Raw genomic sequence first — 23697 nt, 5'->3', positions numbered from 1 at the left:
CCAATAGCAATGTGTCTCTTATCCCCCTCCCCACCCCGGCCCCCCCCTCCTTCCCACCCCGGCCCCCTCCTCCTTCCTCCTTCCCACAGAGGGTTTGGCCCCCTTCCCCCTTCTCTCTTTGTCTCTCCTCCCCGCCCACTGCAAAGCACTGCTGGGAAGTGTGTGTAAGCAGGCAGGGACAGCCAGAGGGGCAGGCGAGAGGGAGAGAGACAGCCAGAGGGGCAGGCAGGGACGGGCAGAGGGAGAGAGACGGGCAGAGGGGCAGCCGAGAGGGAGAGGGACAGGGGAGAGGGAGAGAGACGGGCAGAGGGGCAGGCAGGGACGGGCAGAGGGGCAGCCGAGAGAGACAGGGGAGAGGGACAGGGAGAGGGACAGGGGAGAGGGAGAGAGACAGGCAGAGGGGCAGCCGAGAGGGAGAGGGATAGCGGAGAGGGAGAGAGACAGGCAGAGGGGCAGCCGAGAGGGAGAGGGACAGCCAGAGGGAGAGAGACAGGCAGAGGGACAGCTGAGAGGGAGGACAGGCAGAGGGACAGCCAGAGGGAGAAGGACAGGCAGAGGGACAGCCGAGAAAGAGAGAGGGACAACCAAGGGGGAGAGAGACAGGCAGAGGGACAACCAAGGGGGAGAGAGACAGGCAGAGGATAAATGTGCCACTCATGCTGCAGCTGAGCCAGGAAAAGCATGAGACAGCAAGAGACAGCCTGATAGGAGAGGCGGTCTCTAAGCAGCATGTTTTATAGGAAGAGCGTATCCGAGACGCTCCTGTTAGGTCCCCAGTAAATGAGACCGCATTAGACGGGCAGTTGGAAGTGTAGTGAGACGCAGACAGAGCTGCAGTGAGTCCCCCAGCGAGAGCGCAGTGTTTGTGCAGACTGCAGACTGCAGAGCTGGGACAGTGTATGCGGTCCCTCCCTCTGAGTGAGCTGGCAGAGCGCACGAGACAGGCAGGAAACGTGTGTGAGTGCAGCGCGCTCCTTTATTCCTCTTGGATCGAGACAGGACTGCGACAAGAGGGAGGTGAGAGGTGGAGGAGGGGGGGGGGATTCTGCATCTGTGCCCGCTCACCAGCGCCTCTCCCTGCCCTGTCTGTGTGTGCCCTCTCACCAGCGCCTCTCCCTGCCCTGTCTGTGCCCGCTCACCAGCGCCTCTCTCTGCCCTGTCTGTGCCCTCTCACCAGCGCCTCTCCCTGCCCTGTCTGTGCCCTCTCACCAGCGCCTCTCCCTGCCCTGTCTGTGTGTGCCCTCTCACCAGCGCCTCTCCCTGCCCTGTCTGTGCCCGCTCACCAGCGCCCCTCTCTGCCCTGTCTGTGCCCTCTCACCAGTGCCTCTCCCTGCCCTGTCTGTGCCCTCTCACCAGCGCCTCTCCCTGCCCTGTCTGTCTGTGCCCTCTCACCAGCGCCTCTCTCTGCCCTGTCTGTGTGTGCCCTCTCACCAGCGCCTCCCTGCCCTGTCTGTGCGTGCCCTCTCACCAGCGCCTCTCTGCCCTGTCTGTGCCCTCTCACCAGCGCCTCTCCCTGCCCTGTCTGTGCCCTCTCACCAGCGCCTCTCCCTGCCCTGTCTGTGCGTGCCCTCTCACCAGCGCCTCTCCCTGCCCTGTCTGTGCCCTCTCACCAGCGCCTCTCCCTGCCCTGTCCGTGTGTGCCCTCTCACCAGCGCCTCTCCCTGCCCTGTCTGTGTGTGCCCTCTCACCAGCACCTCTCCCTGCCCTGTCCGTGTGTGCCCTCTCACCAGCGCCTCTCCCTGCCCTGTCTGTGTGTGCCCTCTCACCAGCACCTCTCCCTGCCCTGTCTGTGTGTGCCCTCTCACCAGCGCCTCTCCCTGCCCTGTCCGTGTGTGCCCTCTCACCAGCGCCTCTCCCTGCCCTGTCTGTGTGTGCCCTCTCACCAGCACCTCTCCCTGCCCTGTCTGTGTGTGCCCTCTCACCAGCGCCTCTCCCTGCCCTGTCTGTGTGTGCCCTCTCACCAGCGCCTCTCCCTGCCCTGTCTGTGCGTGCCCTCTCACCAGCGCCTCTCCCTGCCCTGTCTGTGTGTGCCCTCTCACCAGCGCCTCTTCCTGCCCTGTCTGTGTGTGCCCTCTCACCAGCACCTCTCCCTGCCCTGTCTGTGCCCTCTCACCAGCGCCTCTCCCTGCCCTGTCTGTGTGTGCCCTCTCACCAGCGCCTCTCCCTGCCCTGTCTGTGCCCTCTCACCAGCGCCTCTCCCTGCCCTGTCTGTGCCCTCTCACCAGCGCCTCTCCCTGCCCTGTCTGTGCCCTCTCACCAGCGCCTCTCCCTGCCCTGTCTGTGCCCTCTCACCAGCGCCTCTCCCTGCCCTGTCTGTGCCCTCTCACCAGCGCCTCTCCCTGCCCTGTCTGTGCCCTCTCACCAGCGCCTCTCTCTGCCCTGTCTGTGTGTGCCCTCTCACCAGCGCCTCTCTCTGCCCTGTCTGTGTGTGCCCTCTCACCAGCGCCTCTCCCTGCCCTGTCTGTGCCCTCTCACCAGCACCTCTCCTTGCCCTGTCTGTGCCCGCTCACCAGCACCTCTCCCTGCCCTGTCTGTGCCCGCTCACCAGCACCTCTCCCTGCCCTGTCTGTGCCCTCTCACCAGCGCCTCTCCCTGCCCTGTCTGTGTGTGCCCTCTCACCAGCGCCTCTCCCTGCCCTGTCTGTGCCCTCTCACCAGCGCCTCTCCCTGCCCTGTCTGTGCCCTCTCACCAGCGCCTCTCCCTGCCCTGTCTGTGCCCTCTCACCAGCGCCTCTCCCTGCCCTGTCTGTCTGTGCCCTCTCACCAGCGCCTCTCCCTGCCCTGTCTGTCTGTGCCCTCTCACCAGCGCCTCTCCCTGCCCTGTCTGTCTGTGCCCTCTCACCAGCGCCTCTCCCTGCCCTGTCTGTGTGCCCTCTCACCAGCGCCTCTCCCTGCCCTGTCTGTGTGTGCCCTCTCACCAGCGCCTCTCCCTGCCCTGTCTGTGCCCTCTCACCAGCGCCTCTCCCTGCCCTGTCTGTGCCCTCTCACCAGCGCCTCTCCCTGCCCTGTCTGTGTGTGCCCTCTCACCGGCGCCTCTCCCTGCCCTGTCTGTGCCCTCTCACCAGCGCCTCTCCCTGCCCTGTCTGTGTGTGCCCTCTCACCGGCACCTCTCCCTGCCCTGTCTGTCTGTGCCCTCTCACCAGCGCCTCTCCCTGCCCTGTCTGTGTGTGCCCTCTCACCAGCGCCTCTCCCTGCCCTGTCTGTGCCCTCTCACCAGCGCCTCTCCCTGCCCTGTCTGTGCCCTCTCACCAGCGCCTCTCCCTGCCCTGTCTGTGCCCTCTCACCAGCGCCTCTCCCTGCCCTGTCTGTGCCCTCTCACCAGTGCCTCTCCCTGCCCTGTCTGTCTGTGCCCTCTCACCAGCGCCTCTCCCTGCCCTGTCTGTGCCCTCTCACCAGCGCCTCTCCCTGCCCTGTCTGTGCCCTCTCACCAGCGCCTCTCCCTGCCCTGTCTGTGTGTGCCCTCTCACCAGCGCCTCTCCCTGCCCTGTCTGTGCCCTCTCACCAGCGCCTCTCCCTGCCCTGTCTGTGTGTGCCCTCTCACCAGCGCCTCTCCCTGCCCTGTCTGTGTGTGCCCTCTCACCAGCGCCTCTCCCTGCCCTGTCTGTGTGTGCCCTCTCACCAGCGCCTCTCTCTGCCCTGTCTGTGCCCTCTCACCAGCGCCTCTCCCTGCCCTGTCTGTGCCCTCTCACCAGCGCCTCTCCCTGCCCTGTCTGTGTGTGCCCTCTCACCAGCGCCTCCCCTGCCCTGTCTGTGTGTGCCCTCTCACCAGCACCTCTTCCTGCCCTGTCTGTGTGTGCCCTCTCACCAGCGCCTCCCCTGCCCTGTCTGTGTGTGCCCTCTCACCAGCACCTCTTCCTGCCCTGTCTGTCTGTGCCCTCTCACCAGCGCCTCTCCCTGCCCTGTCTGTGCCCTCTCACCAGCGCCTCTCCCTGCCCTGTCTGTGCCCTCTCACCAGCGCCTCTCCCTGCCCTGTCTGTGTGTGCCCTCTCACCAGCGCCTCTCCCTGCCCTGTCTGTGTGTGCCCTCTCACCAGCGCCTCTCCCTGCCCTGTCTGTGTGTGCCCTCTCACCAGCGCCTCTCTCTGCCCTGTCTGTGCCCTCTCACCAGCGCCTCTCCCTGCCCTGTCTGTGCCCTCTCACCAGCGCCTCTCCCTGCCCTGTCTGTGTGTGCCCTCTCACCAGCGCCTCTCCCTGCCCTGTCTGTGTGTGCCCTCTCACCAGCGCCTCCCCTGCCCTGTCTGTGTGTGCCCTCTCACCAGCACCTCTTCCTGCCCTGTCTGTGTGTGCCCTCTCACCAGCGCCTCCCCTGCCCTGTCTGTGTGTGCCCTCTCACCAGCGCCTCTCCCTGCCCTGTCTGTGTGTGCCCTCTCACCAGCGCCTCTCCCTGCCCTGTCTGTGCCCTCTCACCAGCACCTCTTCCTGCCCTGTCTGTCTGTGCCCTCTCACCAGCGCCTCTCCCTGCCCTGTCTGTGCCCTCTCACCAGCGCCTCTCCCTGCCCTGTCTGTGCCCGCTCACCAGCGCCTCTCCCTGCCCTGTCTGTGCCCTCTCACCAGCACCTCTCCCTGCCCTCTGTGCCCTCTCACCAGCGCCTCTCACTGCCCTGTCTGTGTGTGCCCTCTCACCAGCACCTCTTCCTGCCCTGTCTGTGTGTGCCCTCTCACCAGCGCCTCCCCTGCCCTGTCTGTGTGTGCCCTCTCACCAGCACCTCTTCCTGCCCTGTCTGTCTGTGCCCTCTCACCAGCGCCTCTCCCTGCCCTGTCTGTGCCCTCTCACCAGCGCCTCTCCCTGCCCTGTCTGTGCCCTCTCACCAGCGCCTCTCCCTGCCCTGTCTGTGTGTGCCCTCTCACCAGCGCCTCTCCCTGCCCTGTCTGTGTGTGCCCTCTCACCAGCGCCTCTCCCTGCCCTGTCTGTGTGTGCCCTCTCACCAGCGCCTCTCTCTGCCCTGTCTGTGCCCTCTCACCAGCGCCTCTCCCTGCCCTGTCTGTGCCCTCTCACCAGCGCCTCTCCCTGCCCTGTCTGTGTGTGCCCTCTCACCAGCGCCTCTCCCTGCCCTGTCTGTGTGTGCCCTCTCACCAGCGCCTCCCCTGCCCTGTCTGTGTGTGCCCTCTCACCAGCACCTCTTCCTGCCCTGTCTGTGTGTGCCCTCTCACCAGCGCCTCCCCTGCCCTGTCTGTGTGTGCCCTCTCACCAGCGCCTCTCCCTGCCCTGTCTGTGTGTGCCCTCTCACCAGCGCCTCTCCCTGCCCTGTCTGTGCCCTCTCACCAGCACCTCTTCCTGCCCTGTCTGTCTGTGCCCTCTCACCAGCGCCTCTCCCTGCCCTGTCTGTGCCCTCTCACCAGCGCCTCTCCCTGCCCTGTCTGTGCCCGCTCACCAGCGCCTCTCCCTGCCCTGTCTGTGCCCTCTCACCAGCACCTCTCCCTGCCCTCTGTGCCCTCTCACCAGCGCCTCTCCCTGCCCTGTCTGTGTGTGCCCTCTCACCAGCGCCTCTCCCTGCCCTGTCTGTCTGTGCCCTCTCACCAGCGCCTCTCCCTGCCCTGTCTGTGTGTGACCTCTCACCAGCGCCTCTCCCTGCCCTGTCTGTGCCCTGTCACCAGCGCCTCTCCCTGCCCTGTCTGTGTGTGCCCTCTCACCAGCGCCTCTCCCTGCCCTGTCTGTGCCCTCTCACCGGCACCTCTCCCTGCCCTGTCTGTGTGTGCCCTCTCACCGGCGCCTCTCCCTGCCCTGTCTGTGCCCTCTCACCAGCGCCTCTCCCTGCCCTGTCTGTGTGTGCCCTCTCACCAGCACCTCTCCCTGCCCTGTCTGTGCGTGCCCTCTCACCAGCACCTCTCCCTGCCCTGTCTGTGCCCTCTCACCAGCGCCTCTCCCTGCCCTGTCTGTGCCCTCTCACCAGCGCCTCTCCCTGCCCTGTCTGTGTGTGCCCTCTCACCAGCGCCTCTCCCTGCCCTGTCTGTGCCCTCTCACCAGCGCCTCTCCCTGCCCTGTCTGTGCCCTCTCACCAGCGCCTCTCTGCCCTGTCTGTGCCCTCTCACCAGCGCCTCTCCCTGCCCTGTCTGTGCCCTCTCACCAGCGCCTCTCCCTGCCCTGTCTGTGTGTGCCCTCTCACCAGCGCCTCTCCCTGCCCTGTCTGTCTGTGCCCTCTCACCAGCGCCTCTCCCTGCCCTGTCTGTGTGTGACCTCTCACCAGCGCCTCTCCCTGCCCTGTCTGTGTGTGCCCTCTCACCAGCGCCTCTCCCTGCCCTGTCTGTCTGTGCCCTCTCACCAGCGCCTCTCCCTGCCCTGTCTGTGTGTGCCCTCTCACCAGCGCCTCTCCCTGCCCTGTCTGTGTGTGCCCTCTCACCAGCGCCTCTCCCTGCCCTGTCTGTGTGTGCCCTCTCACCAGCGCCTCTCCCTGCCCTGTCTGTGTGTGCCCTCTCACCAGCGCCTCTCCCTGCCCTGTCTGTGTGTGCCCTCTCACCAGCGCCTCTCCCTGCCCTGTCTGTGCCCTCTCACCAGCGCCTCTCCCTGCCCTGTCTGTGCCCTCTCACCAGCGCCTCTCCCTGCCCTGTCTGTCTGTGCCCTCTCACCAGCGCCTCTCCCTGCCCTGTCTGTGCCCTCTCACCAGCGCCTCTCCCTGCCCTGTCTGTCTGTGCCCTCTCACCAGCGCCTCTCCCTGCCCTGTCTGTGCCCTCTCACCAGCGCCTCTCCCTGCCCTGTCTGTGCCCTCTCACCAGCGCCTCTCCCTGCCCTGTCTGTGTGTGCCCTCTCACCAGCGCCTCTCCCTGCCCTGTCTGTGCCCTCTCACCGGCGCCTCTCCCTGCCCTGTCTGTGTGTGCCCTCTCACCAGCGCCTCTCCCTGCCCTGTCTGTGCCCTCTCACCAGCGCCTCTCCCTGCCCTGTCTGTGTGTGCCCTCTCACCAGCGCCTCTCCCTGCCCTGTCTGTGCCCTCTCACCAGCGCCTCTCCCTGCCCTGTCTGTGCCCTCTCACCGGCGCCTCTCCCTGCCCTGTCTGTCCTCACCAGCGCCTCTCCCTGCCCTGTCTGTGCCCTCTCACCAGCGCCTCTCCCTGCCCTGTCTGTGTGTGCCCTCTCACCCTGTCTGGGTGTGCCCTCTCGCCCTGTCTGGGTGTGCCCTCTCGCCCTGTCTGGGTGTGCCCTCTCGCCCTGTCTGGGTGTGCCCTCTCGCCCTGTCTGGGTGTGCCCTCTCGCCCTGTCTGGGTGTGCCCTCTCGCCCTGTCTGGGTGTGCCCTCTCGCCCTGTCTGGGTGTGCCCTCTCGCCCTGTCTGGGTGTGCCCTCTCGCCCTGTCTGGGTGTGCCCTCTCGCCCTGTCTGGGTGGCGTGATGGGTGATTGCGCACTCGCCCCCGGGCGCTCCTGTTGCGCGAGCGGTTTCTGGGTGGCGCGATGGGCGTGCCCGTGACGTCACGTGAGATGGGTCGCTCTCATTGGGGTAACGGTGCACGTCACCCGGCATCGCACGACAACACGCATCGCGCCTTCCCGTGTGCACTGTATGGACGCTGCAATTGATTTGCGTTGTTTTGCTCGCGAGCGCGCTCTCGCCCTGGCCGCGGCCGATGTTCCTGTCCGCAGGCTCCGCGGTCTCTGGGAAAGTTGGGGTGTTTCAGTAAAGGTTTCTGCTTCTCTTACCCTCCCCCTCCTGTCTCTTCTTTTTTGCCCCCCTGGAGGGTAACAGAAGCTGCTGGAGGATCACGCACTCGATCCACCGGATCTCGCACTCACTGGGGATCCCATTGTTCATTGGCCCAAGAGAGATCAGGTGAGTGTGGCCCCCCCTTATCCATCAGCGCCACATTGTCTGTCTCCACCTGCCGGGGTCTTACTCCGTGGCGTTTCCCCCTCTCTTTCAGTACAAGGTTCACCTTCGGCCCAAGATCCAGTTTATCAAACCTCACGCCATGCGGCCGGCCTCTCGCCACTCCTCCGTCGCGCCTCCGCGGCCTTCAGCGCCCCTCCCTGCTCCCATCTCTTCCTCCTCCGGTGCCCGGAGAAGGCGTGTGAGGTGCCGCAAGTGCCAGGCCTGTCTCCAGCGCGAGTGCGGCGCCTGCCACTACTGCAAGGACATGAAGAAGTTCGGGGGGCCCGGCCGCATGAAGCAGTCCTGTGTGCTGAGGCAGTGCCTTGTGGTGAGTGCTGCCTGTGCCACCTCTCTGCCCGTCACTGTCCCCCCCCCCTCTCCCCACCTCCCCCTGACGGCGCCCCCTCTCTCCCCCTCTCTCCCCCCTCCAGCCCAGGCTGCCGCACTCTGTGACCTGCGTTCTGTGTGGGGAGGTCGATCAGACCAACGACTCGCAGGACTTTGGGCGGAAGCTGATGGAGTGTTCCCTGTGCAATGAGATAGTGCACCCCGGGTGCCTGGAGGTAACGTAACTCCCGGGGAGTGTTCCCTGTGCAATGAGATAGTGCACCCCGGGTGCCTGGAGGTAACGTAACTCCCGGGGAGTGTTCCCTGTGCAATGAGATAGTGCACCCCGGGTGCCTGGAGGTAACGTAACTCCCGGGGAGTGTTCCCTGTGCAATGAGATAGTGCACCCCGGGTGCCTGGAGGTAACGTAACTCCCGGGGAGTGTTCCCTGTGCAATGAGATAGTGCACCCCGGGTGCCTGGAGGTAACGTAACTCCCGGGGAGTGTTCCCTGTGCAATGAGATAGTGCACCCCGGGTGCCTGGAGGTAACGTAACTCCCGGGGAGTGTTCCCTGTGCAATGAGATAGTGCACCCCGGGTGTCTGGAGGTAACGTAACTCCCGGGGAGGGGGAGTGTTCCCTGTGCAATGAGATTGTGCACCCCGGGTGCCTGGAGGTAACGTAACTCCCGGGGAGTGTTCCCTGTGCAATGAGATAGTGCACCCCGGGTGCCTGGAGGTAACGTAACTCCCGGGGAGTGTTCCCTGTGCAATGAGATAGTGCACCCCGGGTGCCTGGAGGTAACGTAACTCCCGGGGAGTGTTCCCTGTGCAATGAGATAGTGCACCCCGGGTGCCTGGAGGTAACGTAACTCCCGGGGAGTGTTCCCTGTGCAATGAGATAGTGCACCCCGGGTGCCTGGAGGTAACGTAACTCCCGGGGAGTGTTCCCTGTGCAATGAGATTGTGCACCCCGGGTGCCTGGAGGTAACGTAACTCCCGGGGAGTGTTCCCTGTGCAATGAGATAGTGCACCCCGGGTGCCTGGAGGTAACGTAACTCCCGCGGAGGGTTCCCTGTGCAATGAGATAGTGCACCCCGGGTGCCTGGAGGTAACGTAACTCCCGGGGAGTGTTCCCTGTGCAATGAGATAGTGCACCCCGGGTGCCTGGAGGTAACGTAACTCCCGGGGAGTGTTCCCTGTGCAATGAGATAGTGCACCCCGGGTGCCTGGAGGTAACGTAACTCCCGGGGAGTGTTCCCTGTGCAATGAGATAGTGCACCCCGGGTGCCTGGAGGTAACGTAACTCCCGGGGAGTGTTCCCTGTGCAATGAGATAGTGCACCCCGGGTGCCTGGAGGTAACGTAACTCCCGGGGAGTGTTCCCTGTGCAATGAGATAGTGCACCCCGGGTGCCTGGAGGTAACGTAACTCCCGGGGAGTGTTCCCTGTGCAATGAGATAGTGCACCCCGGGTGCCTGGAGGTAACGTAACTCCCGGGGAGTGTTCCCTGTGCAATGAGATAGTGCACCCCGGGTGCCTGGAGGTAACGTAACTCCCGGGGAGTGTTCCCTGTGCAATGAGATAGTGCACCCCGGGTGTCTGGAGGTAACGTAACTCCCGGGGAGGGGGAGTGTTCCCTGTGCAATGAGATTGTGCACCCCGGGTGCCTGGAGGTAACGTAACTCCCGGGGAGTGTTCCCTGTGCAATGAGATAGTGCACCCCGGGTGCCTGGAGGTAACGTAACTCCCGGGGAGTGTTCCCTGTGCAATGAGATAGTGCACCCCGGGTGCCTGGAGGTAACGTAACTCCCGGGGAGTGTTCCCTGTGCAATGAGATAGTGCACCCCGGGTGTCTGGAGGTAACGTAACTCCCGGGGAGGGGGAGTGTTCCCTGTGCAATGAGATTGTGCACCCCGGGTGCCTGGAGGTAACGTAACTCCCGGGGAGTGTTCCCTGTGCAATGAGATAGTGCACCCCGGGTGCCTGGAGGTAACGTAACTCCCGGGGAGTGTTCCCTGTGCAATGAGATAGTGCACCCCGGGTGCCTGGAGGTAACGTAACTCCCGGGGAGTGTTCCCTGTGCAATGAGATAGTGCACCCCGGGTGCCTGGAGGTAACGTAACTCCCGGGGAGTGTTCCCTGTGCAATGAGATAGTGCACCCCGGGTGCCTGGAGGTAACGTAACTCCCGGGGAGTGTTCCCTGTGCAATGAGATAGTGCACCCCGGGTGCCTGGAGGTAACGTAACTCCCGGGGAGTGTTCCCTGTGCAATGAGATTGTGCACCCCGGGTGCCTGGAGGTAACGTAACTCCCGGGGAGTGTTCCCTGTGCAATGAGATAGTGCACCCCGGGTGCCTGGAGGTAACGTAACTCCCGCGGAGGGTTCCCTGTGCAATGAGATAGTGCACCCCGGGTGCCTGGAGGTAACGTAACTCCCGGGGAGTGTTCCCTGTGCAATGAGATAGTGCACCCCGGGTGCCTGGAGGTAACGTAACTCCCGGAGTGTTCCCTGTGCAATGAGATAGTGCACCCCGGGTGCCTGGAGGTAACGTAACTCCCGGGGAGGGGGGGTCCCTGTGCAATGAGATAGTGCACCCCGGGTGCCTGGAGGTAACGTAACTCCCGGGGAGTGTTCCCTGTGCAATGAGATTGTGCACCCCGGGTGTCTGGAGGTAACGTAACTCCCGGGGAGTGTTCCCTGTGCAATGCGTGTGCACCCGGGGGGGGGGGCACGCTGTGCAATGCGTGTGCACCCGGGGGGGGCTCGCTGTGCAATGCGTGTGCACCCGGGGGGGGCTCGCTGTGCAATGCGTGTGCACCCGGGGGGGGGGGCTCGCTGTGCAATGCGTGTGCACCCCGAGGGGGGGGCTCGCTGTGCAATGCGTGTGCACCCGGGGGGCGCGCTAGCCCCCACACATGCCACTAACGCTACTTCCCTGTCCCCGTCACTCTTGTTTGGCAGATGGACGGTGAAGGTCTGCTCAGCGACGAGCTCCCCAACTATTGGGAGTGCCCCAAATGTTATGAGGAGCAGAAGCACATGGTGAGGGGGGAGGAGAGAGGTGTGCGGGCCACAGGGTCTGACGGGGAGGGAGGTTGGGGGGGGGTGCCATGTGGGGGAGGCAGGATCCCTCAGGCTGACACTGCCCTTTTTGTTTTCCAGGTTGGAACAGAACAGGACCGCGCCTTACTGCACAATGTGAGTTATAAATGCGATCTGAACCCCCCCCCCCCCCCCCCAGGTGTGTGTTACAGAAAGGGTTAACATTTTATTCCGTACGTTCGAAGAAAAAGCAAAAAACTCCTTCCCGGCAACTACCAAAAACAGCGTCATTTACATCCAAATATGTTCTGCGCTAGTGTGGCTCTGTCCCGACGGGCCGGCTCTGTCCCGACGGGCCGGCTCTGTCCCGACGGGCCGGCTCTGTCCCGACGGGCCGGCTCTGTCCCGACGGGCCGGCTCTGTCCCGACGGGCCGTTACCCCGTCTGCTAAGCTGCATGGGTCAGCCCCTCATAGGAGCAAAGTGGGTTAAATCAGGGCACTTGAGGCCTTTTCTTGTGCAAGTGCTTGGAAGTCCTGTTTAACCGCGCTGGAGACCTAGGAGGGGGCTGATTTCCTGCTCCCTTCTGAGTGATCAACAAGAGTTTGCACAGGCAACACCCCCTCTTTCCCCCTTACCTTTTTATAGGTTCTCTAATAAGGGGAAACACTTCCCCATTCAGAGACCCCTGAATGCAATGCGTTGTTCCTGTTTCAGCAGTTACATTTGTTTAGGAAAGCCAATAGGATTAATAAATTGTTCCCAAAATGTTTTCTGAGCCCCCTCCGTTCCTCTGCTCCTTCCCAGAAACGCAAGGCAGTGGACAACTATGACAACGACCCCTACTTCCCTGCCAAAGTCCTGCGGCCGCCCCTGGGTCAGAGTCCCCCATCCCCACCCCTCCTCCTCCTCCCACCCTCACCCTCCTCGGGTCCCCCCACGCCACCATCCACCTCACCGCAGGTCCCGTCTGTCAGCCGCGAGGAACGAGCCAAGAGGCGTCAACTGACCCGGGAGAAAGAGAACCACCCAAGCTGGCGAGAGCCATCGGAGGCAGAGCGAAGCCGCCACCGGGGGTCCTACCTCACTGTCACCCTCCAGCGGCCCCCCAAAGAGCTTGGCTGCCATTCCATTGTCCCCAAGCTGCAAGCCATCACTCCAAATCCTCGACGGCCCATCCGCTCGACTCACCTTCAGTATCCAGAGGAGTATGATTATGGAGACGACGACGATGATGAGGAGGATGATGATGATGACGATGATGATGAGGAGGAGGCAGAGAACGGCCCCTCGCCTGGGCAGAGAACAGAGCAGCTGTCAATGCAGAAGGACGTCTGGCTGTCTGTCTTCCACTACCTGACACGCAAAGAGCTGTGCATGTGTATGAGGGTCTGCAAGGCCTGGTATAAATGGTGAGTATACATACAGATAATACATACATACAGATCATACATACATACAGATCATACATGTGTGAGGGTCTGCAGGGCCTGGTATAAATGGGTATACATACATACATACATACATACATACATACATGTGTATGAGGGTCTGCAGGGCCTGGTATAAATGGTGGGTATACATACAGATCATACATACATACAGATAATACATACAGATAATACATACATACATACATGTGTGTGAGGGTATGCAGGGCCTGGTATAAATGGTGGGTATACATACATACATACATGTGTATGAGGGTCTGCAGGGCCTGGTATAAATGGTGGCTATACATACAGATAATACATACATGTGTATGAGGGTCTGCAGGGCCTGGTATAAATGGTGGCTATACATACAGATAATATACATACATACATACATACATGTGTATGAGGGTCTGCAGGGCCTGGTATAAATGGTGGCTATACATACAGATAATACATACATACATACATACATACATGTGTATGAGGGTCTGCAGGGCCTGGTATAAATGGTGGCTATACATACAGATAATACATACATACATACATGTGTGTGAGGGTCTGCAGGGCCTGGTATAAATGGTGGGTATACATACAGATAATACATACATGTGTAGCAGATAAAATTGCTCCTGCTGATTAACAAACATTTGCAAAGTTTACATAGAATTCAATAGCAAAGGTGCATAGAATATCCCAGCATTATCGCATGTCCCGCCTGTCCCTTTACATGCTGCTTGAAGAACTGAAAAATTCCACAGAAATGAAGTAATGCCAAAGTTATCCTGATCCACAAGAAAGGAGACGAGCACCTCGAGAACTAGAGACAATCGCTCTGCTTCCCGTCACGTGCAGGACTAGAGACAATCGCTCTGCTTCCAGTCACGTGCAGGCCTAGAGACAATCGCTCTGCTTCCAGTCACGTGCAGGCCTAGAGACAATCGCTCTGATTCCCGTCACGTGCAGGCCTAGAGACAATCGCTCTGCTTCCAGCCACGTGCAGGCCTAGAGACAATCGCTCTGCTTCCAGTCACGTGCAGGCCTAGAGACAATCGCTCTGCTTCCAGTCACGTGCTGGCCTAGAGACAATCGCTCTGCTTCCCGTCACGTGCAGGCCTAGAGACAATCGCTCTGCTTCCCGTCACGTGCAGGCCTAGAGACAATCGCTCTGCTTCCAGTCACGTGCAGGCCTAGAGACAATCGCTCTGCTGCCCGTCACGTGCAGGCCTAGAGACAATCGCTCTGCTTCCCGTCACGTGCAGGCCTAGAGACAATCGTTCTGCTTCCCGTCACGTGCAGGCCTAGAGACAATCGCTCTGCTTCGAGTCACGTGCAGGCCTAGAGACAATCGCTCTGCTTCCAGTCACGAGCAGGCCTAGAGACAATCGCTCTGCTTCCCGTCACGTGCAGGCCTAGAGACAATCGCTCTGCTTCCCGTCACGTGCAGGCCTAGAGACAATCGTTCTGCTTCCCGTCACGTGCAGGCCTAGAGACAATCGCTCTGCTTCCCGTCACGTGCAGGCCTAGAGACAATCGCTCTGCTTCCAGTCACGTGCAGGCCTAGAGACAATCGCTCTGCTTCCCGTCACGTGCAGGCCTAGAGACAATCGCTCTGCTTCCAGTCACGTGCAGGCCTAGAGACAATCGCTTTGCTTCCAGTCACGTGCAGGCCTAGAGACAATCGGTCTGCTTCCCGTCACGTGCAGGCCTAGAGACAATCGCTCTGCTTCCAGTCACGTGCAGGCCTAGAGACAATCGGTCTGCTTCCCGTCACGTGCAGGCCTAGAGACAATCGGTCTGCTTCCCGTCACGTGCAGGCCTAGAGACAATCGCTCTGCTTCCAGTCACGTGCAGGCCTAGAGACAATCGCTCTGCTTCCCGTCACGTGCAGGCCTAGAGACAATCGTTCTGCTTCCCGTCACGTGCAGGCCTAGAGACAATCGCTCTGCTTCCCGTCACGTGCAGGCCTAGAGACAATCGCTCTGCTTCCCGTCACGTGCAGGCCTAGAGACAATCGCTCTGCTTCCAGTCACGTGCAGGCCTAGAGACAATCGCTCTGCTTCCCGTCACGTGCAGGCCTAGAGACAATCGCTCTGCTTCCCGTCACGTGCAGGCCTAGTGACAATCGGTCTGCTTCCCGTCACGTGCAGGCCTAGAGACAATCGCTCTGCTTCCAGTCACGTGCAGGCCTAGAGACAATCGCTCTGCTTCCAGTCACGTGCAGGCCTAGAGACAATCGCTCTGCTTCCCGTCACGTGCAGGCCTAGAAACAATCGCTCTGCTTCCCGTCACGTGCAGGCCTAGAGACAATCGCTCTGCTTCCAGTCACGTGCTGGCCTAGAGATAATCGCTCTGCTTCCAGTCACGTGCAGGCCTAGAGACAATCGGTCTGCTTCCCGTCACGTGCAGGCCTAGATTCAATCGCTCTGCTTCCAGTCACGTGCAGGCCTAGAGACAATCGCTCTGCTTCCAGTCACGTGCAGGCCTAGAGACAATCGCTCTGCTTCCCGTCACGTGCAGGCCTAGAGACAATCGCTCTGCTTCCCGTCACGTGCAGGCCTAGATTCAATCGCTCTGCTTCCAGTCACGTGCAGGCCTAGAGACAATCGCTCTGCTTCCAGTCACGTGCAGGCCTAGAGACAATCGCTCTGCTTCCAGTCACGTGCAGGCCTAGAGACAATCGCTCTGCTGCCCGTCACGTGCAGGCCTAGAGACAATCGCTCTGCTTCCCGTCACGTGCAGGCCTAGAGACAATCGCTCTGCTTCCCGTCACGTGCAGGCCTAGAGACAATCGCTCTGCTTCCCGTCACGTGCAGGCCTAGAGACAATCGCTCTGCTTCCAGTCACGTGCAGGCCTAGAGACAATCGCTCTGCTTCCCGTCACGTGCAGGCCTAGAGACAATCGCTCTGCTTCCCGTCACGTGCAGGCCTAGAGACAATCGCTCTGCTTCCCGTCACGTGCAGGCCTAGAGACAATCGCTCTGCTTCCCGTCACGTGCAGGCCTAGAGACAATCGCTCTGCTTCCCGTCACGTGCAGGCCTAGAGACAATCGCTCTGCTTCCAGTCACGTGCAGGCCTAGAGACAATCGCTCTGCTTCCAGTCACGTGCAGGCCTAGAGACAATCGCTCTGCTTCCCGTCACGTGCAGGCCTAGAGACAATCGCTCTGCTTCCCGTCACGTGCAGGCCTAGAGACAATCGCTCTGCTTCCAGTCACGTGCAGGCCTAGAGACAATCGCTCTGCTTCCCGTCACGTGCAGGCCTAGAGACAATCGCTCTGCTTCCAGTCACGTGCAGGCCTAGAGACAATCGCTCTGCTTCCAGTCACGTGCAGGCCTAGAGACAATCGCTCTGCTTCCCGTCACGTGCAGGCCTAGAGACAATCGCTCTGCTTCCAGTCACGTGCAGGCCTAGAGAAAATCGCTCTGCTTCCAGTCACGTGCAGGCCTAGAGACAATCGCTCTGCTTCCCGTCACGTGCAGGCCTAGAGACAATCGCTCTGCTTCCAGTCACGTGCAGGCCTAGAGACAATCGCTCTGCTTCCCGTCACGTGCAGGCCTAGAGACAATTGCTCTGCTTCCTGTCACGTGCAGGCCTAGAGACAATCGCTCTGCTTCCCGTCACGTGCAGGCCTAGAGACAATCGCTCTGCTTCCCGTCACGTGCAGGCCTAGAGACAATCGCTCTGCTTCGAGTCACGTGCAGGCCTAGAGACAATCGCTCTGCTTCCAGTCACGTGCAGGCCTAGAGACAATCGCTCTGCTTTCCGTCACGTGCAGGCCTAGAGACAATCGCTCTGCTTCCAGTCACGTGCAGGCCTAGAGACAATCGCTCTGCTTCCCGTCACGTGCAGGCCTAGAGACAATCGCTCTGCTTCCCGTCACGTGCAGGCCTAGAGACAATCGCTCTGCTTCCCGTCACGTGCAGGCCTAGAGACAATCGTTCTGCTTCCCGTCACGTGCAGGCCTAGAGACCATCGCTCTGCTTCCCGTCACGTGCAGGCCTAGAGAACACGTGGGATTTCTCACGGGATACACCACAATGGATCCCATCCAAGCCGTACAATTGATTCCCACTCAGTTTAGGATTCGTAGATTGTGAAAAAGCCTTTTATTCTGTCTACTCCTCCACGGCTTTCAATATATCAAGACAAAATGTTGACACGTGCGTTATAATATGGAACACTTACAAGAATGCCACATCAACCATTAGATGAAGATACAAGAAAGATAAGGATGAGCAAGGGAGTGCGGCAGGAAGTCAGTGTCTCCCTGCTGCACTCCCTGGCTAATCCTGGTGACATGGCGTCTCCCTGCCGCACTCCCTGGCTAATCCTGGTGACATGATGTCTCCCTGCCGCATTCCCTGGCTAATCCTGGTGACATGGCGTCTCCCTGCCGCACTCCCTGGCTAATCCTGGTGACATGGCGTCTCCCTGCCGCACTCCCTGGCTAATCCTGGTGACATGGTGTCTCCCTGCCGCACTCCCTGGCTAATCCTGGTGACACAATGTCACCAGGATCAGCAAGGGAGTGGCAGGGAGACACCAGGATCAGCCAGGGTGAGCGGCAGGAAGACACCGTGTCACCAAAGCTTTTCATAGCAACACTAAACATTGTTCAAGACATCGATTCGAGAAGAGAAAGGAATCAAAATAAACGGTGAATATTTGAGTCACCTATGACTTTCAGATTACATGGTGGGGGGGGGGGGGGTGCCACAAGTCCAGAAGATCAACAACAAACTGGAGAACTTGCCAAAAACAAGTAAGCATGTGGCCGCTGTATCAATCTTGGTGAGACCAATGGGATGTTAAAGAAATGTGTCACCTCTGTAAAGATTAGAATAAATGGAATAGAACCAGAAGGAATCGTAGACTGTACCTTGGCCGGCAAATGACAATGGGTGGAAACCTTTTGGATTAAATCAATAATAGAATGAAGATGGGATGGAGCATATTTGGAGGAAACCAGACAATCTTTCAAGGGACCCTTCCACTGCGCCTCAAGAGGAAAGTTTCCGCCCCGTGTATCCTTTCCATGCTCACGTGTGGGTGTGAAACTTGGACCCTAAATGTGAAGATAATTAAGAAGCTTCAGAGAATTATGGAAAGATGCATGCTGGGTATTACCCAAAGAGACGAAAAAAGGATGAATGGGTTTCAAACCAAACAAACGTATGTGACAATCCCAGGGCTGAAAAATGTTAACTGGTGGTGAGCTGGACATACTGCAAGAAGCAAAGACCATCGTTCGACAAAGATGGTACTTCACTGGATTCCAAGAGATGTAAAGACAACCAAAAGTAAGGTGGGAGGATGAAATCGGATTTTGTTGGAGCAATGTGGCGAAGAGGCTGTAGCCGCAGTGAGTGGTTAGATCCGTGGGAGCTTCCTCTAGCCGTGGGGAGACGAGGGCTGAAGATGAGCTACGTATATACAAATTTTCAGTCCCTCCATGACATACACTGGTTTTATGCAGCGCCTACTCGGAGTAGGGCCACTTCTGCCACCAATTAAAAGGGCTCCTTTTTTGGAACACAGTTATTGTTTGTACTACCTGCTTGGGGTTGAAGATAACACTCTACTGCTCCCCTCTCCCATGGAGCCGCTCTACTAGCTGGGGAGCAGCGGACACGTCGCTATCTGAAGGCCCTGCCAGCCTATCAAAACAAGTTTTGGCAATGTTTTTGTTGTTGGACTTGTGATGTTCCACATCCAGAAGTACTCTGCTGGTTCTTTCTCTCCATGTTACCTGCACATGCACTGAGGGTGTCTGGGGCTTTCCCCACACTATGCTGGGTCACAGCCTGTCACAAGCTTTAGGACAGACCAAACGCCCTGAGAAGGGCTTACTGATCTAACTGTCTTGTTGGCACCCCTGAGCAGAAGGTCGAGTCTGGGGCTTCTAAGCCAGTGGTACTAAACCTGTTATTCTACCTCAAGGCGTTTTTTAAACTTGTATCATTTTTGAACGCAATACACTAAGGGACAATATGTCCGAGGTAGACCCGGCAGTGGCCAGAACCGTATTCCAGGGGAAGTACAGATCTTTGAGATCCCATGGATGGGAGAATGGAGGATCCTGGGGAAGTACAGGTCTTTGAGATCCCATGGATGGGAGAATGGAGGATCCAGGGGAAGTACAGGTCTTTGAGATCCCATGGATGGGAGAATGGAGGATCCTGGGGAAGTACAGGTCTGAGATCCCATGGATGGGAGAATGGAGGATCCTGGGGAAGTACAGATCTTTGAGATCCCATGGATGGGAGAATGGAGGATCCAGGGGAAGTACAGGTCTTTGAGATCCCATGGATGGGAGAATGGAGGATCCTGGGGAAGTACAGATCTTTGAGATCCCATGGATGGGAGAATGGAGGATGCATTAAAAACTGGTGCGTCCTACAAGCTGATTTTTAATGGCCTTCATATCTCGATCCTCTGTCAGCGGACAGAAGATTCTGAAACACTGACCCCTGGTTTTGCTTCCTTTCGCTGACAAGTCTATTTGGTAAGTCCTTGATAATCATTTTGGTACACAAAAATGGAACAGATAACCTAGTGAAAGAGCATTCTGTCACTATGTGATTAATGGATTAGCTAAAATTCTTTAATGTCCTCAAAAACGAATATAAAATATTGGGTTTTAAAATGAAACGGCACTGACGGTGACTGTGATCATGATTACAGTGCTGTAAAAGCTCTGACCGTGTGAATGTTGTGCATTGGGGACTTGTATTAGTCATCAATGTGGTACTGTAAATGAACCTGCCAATATGAGGATTTAGAGAAAGGGGCAGAGTAGTCTACGTCCTTATAATAGCACTGCTAGTGCACGTGAATACTGCTCATTGGCAGATAATGAGGCAAAACGTAGTCTCCTAGCAATAATGTTATGGTGATAAGCTGGCACTGACTCTCTTAGCAGAAATCTGCTACCAATATATAATGATGTCTGCGGTGGTTGTGCACTCCTCACCAGCCGTGAAGCAGATTACAGAATTTAAATGCAGACCTCAATGGTATCTGAACACGACAATACAGTAGTGGAGTATACGGTCCCAGCCTTAGTTGAAACACTGGACAGAACACTTATGCCTTCCCACTCATATGGTGTAACACATGGATGTAGAAGGTTCTAGCAGAGGTATGATTACTCGGATGAACCACCTATCGTTATAGGCAGCGCACTCCATCAGTGCAGTGAGGAGTATATTTTTCAACCTCTTATGAGTACGATGAAGCTCTGATGTATAGACACAGCTGCTGTGTTCCCTGGCCGTAACTAGGACTAGAACACCAACTGTTGGAGGTGCGCTGTATTGCATTGGTCCGGTGACCGTGTGAATACTTTCACCTCATGTTTACAGTGTAGCTAATCATTTTGGTCGCCTCTGGAGGAAAGAGCAATCTTTCATCAAGAAGAAGACTTGCAGAACGGTCATTACTACGGGTCCTCAGAGTTGTTTTGAGATGCATGGGCCTATAGACCGGGTAAGGGTTATCACAGTTGTTTCCACCAGCCTGACCATTTCAGGGAGGAGGAGAAAGCCAGTCCAGAGCGAGCAGCACTTTTCCTAAGAGCTCCTTTTGAAATACAGCGAACCCCTGTCCCTGATGCCTCCAGCAGGCGAATAACTTGTTTTAGGGAAGCGTGGAATGAAACATGGGATGTGTAGGTATTAGAGAGTGAGTGAAAATGGCTATACGTTGGATTTGGGTTGAACACCAAAGGTGGACGGGTTCTGGATGTCCTGTTCCCGGGCGTCAGGGTAAGAAGCAAGCTTTGTTTGGAAGCTATTCAGGAGATGTGAGGGTATTTCAGAAAGTTCCTCTGGATCATGGAAAGACTGGAATGGATTCCAGTCCCTTAATGTTCCTCAAGGCAGGCGTCCGGAGATTTTCCTGTGCTAGATGTATTATAACCAATTAAGGCAAGTTCTATAGTGCGGGCGCGCGTGCTACGCCGTGCGCGCTGGCGACATTTATAGTTGGTGCCCTTCTATAATGGTGCCGCGCGTGCGCACGGCAAGGAGTGGAACCGGACAACAGGGGGAAAGAAGAAAAGGTGTGTGTGGGGTGTGACGTTATTAAAAAAAAAAATATTACACGTTTTATTTATTTGAAAACCTACACACCTACACACACATACAGTCGCGCACACAGTATACTCACAAAACGTGTGCGGCACATACACAGGCACACTATATAACGGCCCTTATAAGAATTAGGTCATTCAAGGTGGAATCTCTCATTCATAGTCGACATCTTTGCATATTTCTATATTCCGATCAGACTTTATCTGTCCCATATCGCACATCGCACAGAAGGAAGGGGCCGCGTGCTTGCTCTGCTCTTCCTTTATCTGTCCCACATCGCACAGAAGGAAGGGGCCGCGTGCTTGCTCTGCTCTTTATCTGTCCCACATCGCACAGAAGGAAGGGGCCGCCTGCTTGCTCTGCTCTTTATCTGTCCCACATCGCACAGAAGGAAGGGGCCGCGTGCTTGCTCTGCTCTTTATCTGTCCCACATCGCACAGAAGGAAGGGGCCGCGTGCTTGCTCTGCTCTTTATCTGTCCCACATCGCACAGAAGGAAGGGGCCGCGTGCTTGCTCTGCTCTTTATCTGTCCCACATCGCACAGAAGGAAGGGGCCGCGTGCTTGCTCTGCTCTTTCTTTATCTGTCCCACATCGCACAGAAGGAAGGGGCCGCGTGCTTGCTCTGCTCTTTATCTGTCCCACATCGCACAGAAGGAAGGGGCCGCGTGCTTGCTCTGCTCTTTATCTGTCCCACATCGCACAGAAGGAAGGGGCCGCGTGCTTGCTCTGCTCTTTATCTGTCCCACATCGCACAGAAGGAAGGGGCCGCGTGCTTGCTCTGCTCTTTATCTGTCCCACATCGCACAGAAGGAAGGGGCCGCGTGCTTGCTCTGCTCTTTCTTTATCTGTCCCACATCGCACAGAAGGAAGGGGCCGCGTGCTTGCTCTGCTCTTTATCTGTCCCACATCGCACAGAAGGAAGGGGCCGCGTGCTTGCTCTGCTCTTTATCTGTCCCACATCGCACAGAAGGAAGGGGCCGCGTGCTTGCTCTGCTCTTCCTTTATCTGTCCCACATCGCACAGAAGGAAGGGGCCGCGTGCTTGCTCTGCTCTTTATCTGTCCCACATCGCACAGAAGGAAGGGGCCGCGTGCTTGCTCTGCTCTTTATCTGTCCCACATCGCACAGAAGGAAGGGGCCGCGTGCTTGCTCTGCTCTTCCTGTATCTGTCCCACATCGCACAGAAGGAAGGGGCCGTGTGCTTGCTCTGCTCTTTATCTGTCCCACATCGCACAGAAGGAAGGGGCCGCGTGCTTGCTCTGCTCTTTATCTGTCCCACATCGCACAGAAGGAAGGGGCCGCGTGCTTGCTCTGCTCTTTATCTGTCCCACATCGCACAGAAGGAAGGGGCCGCGTGCTTGCTCTGCTCTTTATCTGTCCCACATCGCACAGAAGGAAGGGGCCGCGTGCTTGCTCTGCTCTTTATCTGTCCCACATCGCACAGAAGGAAGGGGCCGTGTGCTTGCTCTGCTCTTTATCTGTCCCACATCGCACAGAAGGAAGGGGCCGCGTGCTTGCTCTGCTCTTTATCTGTCCCACATCGCACAGAAGGAAGGGGCGCGTGCTTGCTCTGCTCTTTATCTGTCCCACATCGCACAGAAGGAAGGGGCGCGTGCTTGCTCTGCTCTTTATCTGTCCCACATCGCACAGAAGGAAGGGGCCGTGTGCTTGCTCTGCTCTTTATCTGTCCCACATCGCACAGAAGGAAGGGGCCGCCTGCTTGCTCTGCTCTTCCTTTATCTGTCCCACATCGCACAGAAGGAAGGGGCCGCGTGCTTGCTCTGCTCTTTATCTGTCCCACATCGCACAGAAGGAAGGGGCCGCGTGCTTGCTCTGCTCTTTATCTGTCCCACATCGCACAGAAGGAAGGGGCGCGTGCTTGCTCTGCTCTTTATCTGTCCCACATCGCACAGAAGGAAGGGGCCGCGTGCTTGCTCTGCTCTTTATCTGTCCCACATCGCACAGAAGGAAGGGGCCGCCTGCTTGCTCTGCTCTTCCTTTATCTGTCCCACATCGCACAGAAGGAAGGGGCCGCGTGCTTGCTCTGCTCTTTATCTGTCCCACATCGCACAGAAGGAAGGGGCCGCGTGCTTGCTCTGCTCTTTATCTGTCCCACATCGCACAGAAGGAAGGGGCCGCCTGCTTGCTCTTCCTTTATCTGTCCCACATCGCACAGAAGGAAGGGGCCGCGTGCTTGCTCTGCTCTTTATCTGTCCCACATCGCACAGAAGGAAGGGGCCGCGTGCTTGCTCTGCTCTTTATCTGTCCCACATCGCACAGAAGGAAGGGGCCGCCTGCTTGCTCTGCTCTTTATCTGTCCCACATCGCACAGAAGGAAGGGGCCGCGTGCTTGCTCTGCTCTTTATCTGTCCCACATCGCACAGAAGGAAGGGGCCGCGTGCTTGCTCTGCTCTTTATCTGTCCCACATCGCACAGAAGGAAGGGGCCGCGTGCTTGCTCTGCTCTTTATCTGTCCCACATCGCACAGAAGGAAGGGGCCGCCTGCTTGCTCTGCTCTTTATCTGTCCCACATCGCACAGAAGGAAGGGGCCGCGTGCTTGCTCTGCTCTTTATCTGTCCCACATCGCACAGAAGGAAGGGGCCGCCTGCTTGCTCTGCTCTTCCTTTCAGACTGGATACAGCTCCCCAGACCTTTTTACCAACATCCTGACTGCTGTGATTGCCCATCTCAGAAGACCCAGTATTCCCGTCCTTTCATACTTATCACTACAGAGAAGTGCAGGAGCACATCCAGCTCATTCTGTTACATTTCCAAGCGCGTGATTGGATACAGAATGCAGTACAGAGCTCACCTGATCCCTCGCAGACTTTGCCTGTGGATGGTGTTGGGCATAGAATTGGGCAAAGCGACTCTGTTTTGGAGGAGCATTGTGCGTGGGTGCTGGCCCCTTTTTACCATGGAGGCGCAGTGCCTTAAAGGTGCAGTTCCACCTTGGCTCCCCCCCCCCCCCCTCTGTAGGTGGGAAGCCTAGAAAAGAGGATGTT

General features: G+C 58.2%; 1 protein-coding gene across 2 annotated transcripts in view; it reads left to right on the top strand.

Annotated features, from left to right (window-relative positions):
- The window catches only part of KDM2A (lysine demethylase 2A), a 107302-nt gene that overhangs the window by 67960 nt on the left and 15645 nt on the right, over positions 1-23697 (top strand). For both annotated transcript variants that reach the window (XM_075583968.1, XM_075583967.1), the window contains 6 exons: positions 7670-7753; positions 7845-8120; positions 8224-8355; positions 11083-11163; positions 11284-11319; positions 11970-12574. In XM_075583968.1, coding sequence (XP_075440083.1) covers positions 7670-7753; positions 7845-8120; positions 8224-8355; positions 11083-11163; positions 11284-11319; positions 11970-12574 — 1214 coding nt within the window. The remainder of the gene's footprint in view (positions 1-7669; positions 7754-7844; positions 8121-8223; positions 8356-11082; positions 11164-11283; positions 11320-11969; positions 12575-23697) is intronic.

This window comes from Ascaphus truei, unplaced genomic scaffold, assembly GCF_040206685.1.
Source record: "Ascaphus truei isolate aAscTru1 unplaced genomic scaffold, aAscTru1.hap1 HAP1_SCAFFOLD_415, whole genome shotgun sequence".
NCBI classification, from domain to species: domain Eukaryota; kingdom Metazoa; phylum Chordata; class Amphibia; order Anura; family Ascaphidae; genus Ascaphus; species Ascaphus truei.
Note: the sequence above shows the minus strand (reverse complement) of the source record. Positions and strands in the feature narration are given on the sequence as shown.